At 52.2% G+C, this 8,492-nt stretch overlaps 1 protein-coding gene across 1 annotated transcript in view; it reads left to right on the top strand.

Annotated features, from left to right (window-relative positions):
- The window catches only part of HMGCL (3-hydroxy-3-methylglutaryl-CoA lyase), a 16,314-nt gene that overhangs the window by 4,709 nt on the left and 3,113 nt on the right, over window positions 1-8,492 (top strand). Inside the window, exons 3-7 of the mRNA XM_040464780.1 lie at window positions 1,245-1,352; window positions 2,019-2,114; window positions 3,618-3,766; window positions 6,444-6,507; window positions 7,946-8,134. Of these exons, the coding sequence (XP_040320714.1) occupies window positions 1,245-1,352; window positions 2,019-2,114; window positions 3,618-3,766; window positions 6,444-6,507; window positions 7,946-8,134 (606 nt within the window). The remainder of the gene's footprint in view (window positions 1-1,244; window positions 1,353-2,018; window positions 2,115-3,617; window positions 3,767-6,443; window positions 6,508-7,945; window positions 8,135-8,492) is intronic.

Raw genomic sequence — 8,492 nt, 5'->3', positions numbered from 1 at the left:
AAAGAAAGAAAGAAAGAAAGAAAGAAAGAAAGAAAGAAAGAAAGAAAAAACAAAAGTGACTAGTGTGACTGGAGAACTGAAAGTTTGTTTTTATGTAACTTAAATTAATGTCAATTTAAATAATCACATATAGCTAGTGTTTAATGTATTGGATTACATGGATCTAGAAAGCTACATTATCAGGGTGTTACCGTTGTCACCTCTGGGAGATTTTAAGGATGGTTTTCTTCTGGTTTTGGCATGTTTTTTGAAATAATCATGTATTATTTTTTCAATCAGAAATGTCTTTTTTTCCTTCTTTCTTCCTTTCCTTTCCTTTCTTTCTTTCTCTTTCTTTCTTCTTTTTGAAAAGCCAAGTTTTAATAGTGAGAGCTTATTTCTGACAATAAACTGTAAGCTCTGTGAGGGCAGAATCGTTTCTGTTCTGCTCACTGCTGTATCCCTAGCACCTAGCACAATCCCCAGAACGTGGAGGGCTCTTAAAAATTACGGGATGAATTAAGGTAAAACAATGGGAGAGAAATTAGGGGGTTGGGGTGGACGGGCCTGGTGAGAAGGACTGAGTTCTTGGATTTTTTACCTAAACCTGTAAGTACTAAGGAGCCACAGAAGGCTTTTGAGCAGGAGAGTGGAACAATAGAGACTGTTTTAGAAGGATTCCATGTGGGAGGAATTGGTAGAGTGAGACCATGCCGTAATATACATGGGAGAATGATAGTGGGTTTGGAAAGGGGGAGCCATAGAACCTAGTGGAGCAAGTAGGCGTGGTGGGGGAGGGAAAGAAAGAAGCAGTAGGCTGACCATGTGAGGATGAGGCCCTGAGCCAGTTGGGAGGTGGAAAAGGGGGCAGTGTGATACTTTAGGGGCCCCATCTCCTAGGACCCAGAGAGTTAGTCATCTCTGCCCTTTCGAGCCATCGCACATTGATCTCAATTTGTTTATGATGGGTCATAAATTAACAGTTAAGAAAAAGCCTTTAAGGCAGAAAAATTATCATTTCCATGTAAATATTTACACTTTTTCAGGCGAGAAGTTGCCTCCACTGCAAAATGCTATCTGTAGAACTTGAAGATGTACCCCACCTACTGGCAAGGATTACGTGTGAATTCATTCATGCTTAGAAGTTGAGATAGTGAAGTGCTTGCTTTAAGCAGAGTTTTGAACTAACGGGCACTGCATTTTGAGACCACTGTATTCCCAGCTTTGCTAACCTGTCTTTTCTGGTGTTTCTGTCTCCTCTACAGAATATTGTGCCTACTCCTACAAAAATCAAGCTGATAGACATGCTTTCTGAAGCAGGACTCCCTGTTATAGAAGCCACCAGCTTTGTGTCCCCCAAGTGGGTTCCCCAGGTGAGCCCCAGCCCTCAGTAACAGGCATTTCTCAGATGAAAGAGGTGTAAAGTTTTGCATTTGCCCTGAAAGTAGGTAGAAGTTGGGAACAGAGGTCTCCTGATCTCTGGCTTGGTCTCAGGTGACTTCTAGTAGCATGGTGCAGCACAGGAACATAAGGAGGAGGCTTGCCCCTTCCTTGCTTGGGGATCTTGGTGAGGTCTTCCCCTCTCCAGGTTGAGGGTGACCTCTCAGGTCTCTTCTGGCTCTGGAAGTCTAGAATTTCTAGACCTGTCTAGAGATGTGGTGTCTGTGTTTGTAAAAGGGAAGGACAACTGCTGCTTCACAGAAACAGTCAAGTGGGAAGAAAGATCCGGTTTACCTGAGTAGTAAATAACAGAGTATGTTCTCATTAAATGGCTGGTAGCGTCATTGCTGCTTTTCCTGCTTATGTAAAGCTGACAGTATTAGCCATATGGAGAAATTGGGGGAATTATCTGCACCGAGGAGCCTTCTGGCCCATCAGTGCAAAACAAATAGTAAAGCACTGGGAAGACGCGGCTCTGCAAAAGGACTTCTTTTCCAGGGCTTCTGGACAACAGAGATCTTGTGATAAAAACGCTTTCTGTACCTGAGCTCTCTGCCTGCCTTTGGCAGTGACCTGGCATTGTCTCCTTTGGCTCCCAGATGGCTGACAATGCTGAAGTCTTGAAGGGCATCCAGAAATTTCCTGGCATCAACTACCCAGTCCTGACCCCGAATATCAAAGGCTTCCAGGCAGCGGTAAGAGACTAGCTTGATGGCGGGGGCCTCTGAAATGAGATAGACAGCATCGGTCCCTGTCTTGTCCCTGAGCCCCAGTTCCTGTTGTGGGATGTCTGTCTGAAGGGCTTTCTCCAGTAACGATGAGCACTGTCAGACAGACCGGGCCCTGCCACCCCCAGCTCTCTGATCTTGACCGGCTGCTTAATCTCTCTGAGCCTCAGGTTCGGCCTGTAAAATAGGGCTAATCATAGTTACCTGATGCTGGGAGGATTTCAGAGGATAGAATGCACCTATATTGCTTAGCAAAAGCCTGGTAGAAGGTAAGTGCTTAATAAATGTTAGCTCTTGTTAATACACATTTCCTCTTTAGAGAAAGGGAATCGTGCTCCCCGCAGTGGTTGCTCGTATCTGCTAACTTTCTTACAAGTTAGGACAAAAGCATCATTGGGGATGTTGATTCTGAATTTAGGCAGAAAACTGTCCTTCAGGGTGATTTGCAGGGTGGTGATGGCAGTGATAGTGTTGGCCTTTGGGGGAAGGCCACGGGTGGTGGTGGGGTTTTTTTTTAAGCTTTTAATTCTCTATTTTTGAGAAAGAGAGAGAGAGTGCAAGCAGGGGAGGAGCAGAGAGAAGGACAGAATCTCAAGTAGGCTCCGTGTTGCCAGTGCAGAGCCTGATACGGGGCTCGAACTCACAAAACTGCGAGATCATGACATGAGCCGAAATCAAGAGGCAGAAGCTTAACCGACTGAGCCACCCAGGCACCCCAGGTGGTGGTGTCTTTTTAAATGAAGATCTAATTCACAGTGTCAATTTCCTAGGGCTACCATAAGAGAATACCAAAAGCTAGGCAGCTTAAAACAGCAGAAATGTATTCTCCACAGCTCTGGAGGCCAAAAGTGTGAAATCAAGGTGTTAATAGGGTTGGTTCCTTCTGAGGACTGGGAGGACAACTCTGTTCTCTCTGCCTCCGTCTTCACCGGCCATTTCCTCTGTGTGTGTCTTCACATGGCCTCCGTCTTAGAAGGACACCAGTCCTATTGAAGTAGGGACCAGGATGACTTCATTTTAACTGATAACTTTTTTTTTTATTTTTTTTTAATGTTTATTTATTTTTGAAGGAGAGAGAGACAGAGTGGGGGGGGGGCGGGGGGAGACAGAGAGAGAGAGGGAGACACAGAATCCGAAGCAGGCTCCAGGCTCTGAGCTGTCAGCACAGAGCAGGACACGGGGCTCGAACCCCCAAACCGTGAGATCATGACCTGAACTGAAGTTGGGCGCTCAACCGACTGAGCCACCCAGGCGCCCCTTAACTGATTACTTATACACCCACCCTTTTCCCAAATAAAACCACGTTCTGGGGTACTAGGGATTAGGACTTCTATAAATCTTTTGTGGGGAGACACAATTCAACCCATAATATTCATATATTATAAAATTTGCCATAAGACCAGAGTGTTTGCCACGCTGGTGTTCCTCGAAGGGAAAAAGGCTGAAAGGAGCTCACCCGGCTCTTGGCAGGTTGCTGCTGGAGCCAAGGAAGTGAGCATCTTTGGAGCTGCCTCGGAGCAGTTCACCCAGAAGAACACCAACTGCTCCATTGATGAGAGTTTACAGCGCTCTGATGAAATCTTGAGGGCGGCTCGGGCCGCTGGTATCCCTGTGCGCGGGTGAGTGAGACCACGTCAGTGCCTTTCCCTCGGCACCATTCTGGAATGGGGCCAGCCTCTGACTCCACACCCTCCTCCCCACAAACTCCTTATCCTGGGTGCAGGCAGCCCACACTCCACACCTAGCCATCTTTCCTCAAGTAGATGTGGTCAGAAGAAATCCTGGCAAGTGCTTTCTCCAAACCTGGTTTTGTGGGCAGGTCACCAGAGGAATCCATCAGGACAGGACACTAACTGGGGTTTGCGGAGGCCAGATTAATCCTGGCTCCACCACCCTCTCCTCTCACATGTCGGAAGAATCCCCTCGGCCTCTAGGTCTCCAACCTCATATGTATTTTTTTAAGTTTCTTTATTTTGAGAGAGAGAGCATGTGTGCGCACACAAGTAGGGGAGGGGCAGAGAGCAGGAAAGAGACAATCCTAGGCAGGCTCCTCACCATTAATGCAGAGCCCGACGTGGGGCTTGAACTCATGAACCATGAGATCATGACCTGTGCTGAAGTTGGACGTTTAACCAGCTGAGCCACCCAGGCATCCCTCCAATATCGCATCTTTTTTTTTTTTTTAATGTTTGTTTATTTTTGAGAGAGACACAGAGTGTGAGTGGGGAGGGGCAGAGAGAGAAGGAGACACAGACACTGAAACAGGCTCCACGCTCTGAGCTGTCAGCACAGAACTGTGCTGTGAGATCATGACCTGAGCTGGTCAGACGCTTAACTGACTGAGCCACCCAGGCGCCCCAACGTCACATCTTTAACGGCAGGAGTGCCAGGCACTGTCCATGTGTTATCTAACTGACCTCACAGTCACTCAGCAAGGAAGATTGTCCCTACTTCCACATGACAAAACTGGCTCAGGAAGGCTGGGGAGTGCTATGAGGTCACATAACTGTCCACACTGCAGCCAGAGTGTTCTTTCAGAAGCGATCACCTCACTCCCTGGTTAAAACCTTTCAGTGACTCCCAACCCTGGACTTCTCAGCAGGCTTACAAGACCCTGTCTCTCTCTGCAACGTCATTGTTCACTTCCCCGTCCAGCCCTACTTCCTCTGTATGCTGCATTCCAGTCCAACTGCGGCTTCTTTCCTTGTGTCACATGCTCCCACTGTCTGGCCTCTGGGCCTTTCCATGTGCTTTCCATAGACTGAACTCTCTTGCTCCTACGTCCTAACTCCTGCTCACCCTTCACATCCCCTCTGGGAAGCCATTTCCTCCAGGAAACTTTCTCTGTCCCCCCTACTGGAGTTAGTGCCCCTCATCCAGGCTCCCATGGCCCCCCAGACATCCTCTGACATAACATTTAGCTGCGTGTTAGCTTCTCCCCGCCTCCCACCCCCGCTAGACTATGCTCCCCGTGAGGGCAGAGCCCACATCCTGAAGTCCCTGGTGGGCTCCCTCCCACAGCCCAGGGCCAGCGCTCGGGGGTGCTCAGGAAGGAAAGGGTGGATGGGTGGATGGGTGAATGGGGAAGCAGGGCCTCGTGGGGTTTGCCTGACTCCAAGCTTGTGCTCTTTCCCCAGCATATCTTGTCTCTTCGCCTTGCTTGGCAGTGATTGGAGAACAAGGCAGGCAATGGAATTGGGAAAATGCACTGAGATCTTTGAGGCAGAAACTGTTTATCCAGCAAACATTTGTTATGCCTCTAACATGCAGAAAAGTGTGCTAGACTCTAAGGTTTTAGTGGAGCCTTAGCTCCAACAGGGCAGGTGGGAACGGAAGCCCACCAAGGTCCAGAGGCCCAGCCTCCTTCCCACAGCTTGCAAGTCGCCATGATCAGGCCTGTGCCCACCTCTCCAGCCACAGGCTGCCCTTTGCCCCTTGCTCTGTGAGCCCTGGCTGTTTTGTCCTTTGTTCTGTGGCTTGAACACCCCCATTCCTCCATCTTGGGGCCTCCACACCGCTCTTCTCTCTGTCTGGAATGCTCTTCCGGCAGCTCTCCTGCCCCACCCCCAGCTCCCACATCACGGGCCCCAGAGGTCCGCCCCCCCCTTTCCCCGGGCCACCCAGGCTGCCATGGACCGCCTGTAGCTGCTCCTGTCACTTTCCCCGTTCTTCCCCTCACAGCAGTCACTCAGAGATGATCGCATCCACCCCTTGGGTTGCCCTTTTATTGGCTCTCTCCCTAACTGGAAACAAACTCCGTGAGGGTAGGGACCTTGGCGTCTTGCTCACCACATGACCCGGGGCCTGGCACTTAGTGGGCAACTCAGTAGATACAGTTGAGTAAGTGGGTGTATGAATCCTCGAGCAGCTCACCGGAGCAGCTGATCCTCGGCCTTCAGGCCAGCCCAGCCCTTCTGTTCCTACTTGGGTTTCATCTGTGCTTGGCCCCCTCCTGTGAGTAGGGGCCGCATACCCTGTGGCTCCGGGACCTGTCATACTGCCCTCTCCCGGCTTCTCCCGGCTGTTCTCTGGCTTCTCTCCTCAGGCCTAAGCAGCCCCAGCTTCCTGAACAGCGCCTTTTAGTCCCCTCCCTGCCCTGGCTCTCCACTGCCCCCCTCCTGGCGTGACACGGCATGACCATTCTGACTCCACATCCTTGAATTCGCCTTTCACCCAGACGTTTGACCTGCCCCACTCCAGGGATGTATGTGAAACAGCAACCCTCGACCCTGCGTCAGCTCTGCTGGCCAAGGAGCTCAGGGGAACTGACACCATACCTCCCCTGTCCTCCCACAGGTATGTCTCCTGTGTGCTTGGATGCCCCTATGAAGGGAAGATCTCCCCGGCTAAAGTAGCTGAGGTGTGTGTGTGTATCGGGGCGGGGGTTTTCTGAGGGTCGTCTCCCTTGCCTGCCCCTGGGGTTCTCCTCACCACCCTATCCTGGTGGGTCACTGGTGTCCTTCATTCCCCCTGGGAGCACAGCCCGGCACTTGCTCCTGGAGGCCCGCCTCCCAGTGCAGCTTGGATTCTCTCAAGCCCCCACCTTCTGCCCCAGTCTGGTCAGTGGACTGATGATAATTGAGGTGATCTGTGGAGAGGCTCCTCCCCCGGGGTGCCTGCGGTTCCTTGCAGCGGTTGGGGAGGCCGCGTCCCTGGCGTCCTCTGAGCAGTAACCAAGTCAGCACCGAGAAGAGCACGGTGTGGGAATTGAGTCTGAGCCACCCAAGAGCTTACGCCCCTTAGCCCTCAAAGTCACCCCGAAAATTTGGTCGTGTTAGTGTTACTCCATTTTTCAGGCGAGGAAATGAAGACTAAACAACTTGCCGCACAGGTTGTAGATGGCGCAGCTGGGTCTCAGCCCCACTTTGTTTACCTCAGCCCCACCTGCTGTGCCCCCACTCGCGTGGGGAGCGTCGGGCGCAGGTGCCTGCTGAGGGTGGCGGCTGCACGCCGCGTCTCGGCCGCCGGTCCCGCCAGTCCTCACCGCAGCCCACAAAGGCTCGTCGCCGTTTCTCAGAAGCAGAAAAGGAAGCTCCGAGAGGGTCAGCCTTTCGCCGGCGCCCCCAGCCAGGGAGTGGGCAAACTGGGACAGCCACCAGTGTCCGTCACGCCAGAGCCTGCTCCTTCGCTGCGGCCTCCGTCCCCACGGGTCGTCCTCGGCCTGCTGCCCGGGCGGCGGGGGCTCGCCCTTCCATCCCCCTGGCGCACTTCGGCCGAGCGTCCGCTGCGTCCCCTGCGTCCCCAGCCCTGTCATCCCCTCCGCCTTCTCTGCAGTGCAGGGTGGGGCAGCGTCTCCTCAAGCGGGACACACGCTGCCCTGGATTTTCAGTGGTTTTAGGGATTTGCAAATGGGCTTCTAAAAGTTTAAACAGTTGTGTACTTCTATTAACAGTATATAACTAGCACCTCAGACCCACGAGGTGACAGATCTTGCTGAGGATAAAGTTACGTGACAGGAACCCATGGTCCTGGGTCCAGTGTTTGGCTGTGGCACAGGGTGTGGAGGTCGGAAGTGAAGGACCTAAGTCTGAGGCACGGCGGGGAGGAAGGCACAGGGTCACAGCCCCGGGGTTGCTCCAGCGGCTGGCCCTGCTCCCTCACGTCTCAACAACCTAATGAGGAGAAAGGTTATTGTCACTGCCATTCAGAAAGTCGTAAGGGGCCTATGATGCGACAGGAATTTAGTGTTTCGGACGTGGAGATGTTCCGCATAGGCCAAGAATCCCTGCGTCTGAAGTCTTGGGCCTCGGACCTGGATAATCCAGTGTCCTCCAAGTACTGCTTGCTTGCTTCCCCAGATCACCAAGAAGATGTACTCCATGGGCTGCTACGAGATCTCCCTGGGGGACACCATCGGCGTGGGCACCCCTGGGATCATGAAGGACATGCTGTCCGCTGTCATGTATGAGGTGCCCGTGGCTGCCCTGGCCGTCCACTGCCATGACACCTATGGCCAGGCCCTGGCCAACACCTTGATGGCCCTGCAGGTAATCAGGGCATGTCCTGGGAGAAAGACCTGTGTCCATTCTCCTAAAGGGCATAGTGGCAGGCCAGCTAGGTTCATGTATTCTTTCAATAAGCTCTCACTGATTACCTGTGTGCCGGGCCCTTGCCCGGCCACCGTGGACACAGACGTGTGACCCTTGCCTAAAAGGGCCTTAGGGGAGGCAGCCAAGGGAGTTTTGTGGTAGCCTTCGTGCATTGTGACAGATCACAGGAAGAGAGGAAGCACAAGGCTGAGGAAGGCCTCCATCCCAGCCAGGAAAGCCAGAGAGGATTTGCCAGAAGAGGCTTGAATGAGGCTCGGAGGCTGTGAAGAGGTGAGCAGTTGAAAAGGGAAGTGAA

This window comes from Herpailurus yagouaroundi, unplaced genomic scaffold (assembly GCF_014898765.1).
Source record: "Herpailurus yagouaroundi ecotype Mexico unplaced genomic scaffold, PumYag 77, whole genome shotgun sequence".
Taxonomy (NCBI): Eukaryota; Metazoa; Chordata; class Mammalia; order Carnivora; family Felidae; genus Herpailurus; species Herpailurus yagouaroundi.
This window is presented reverse-complemented; position numbering and strand designations above follow the sequence as displayed.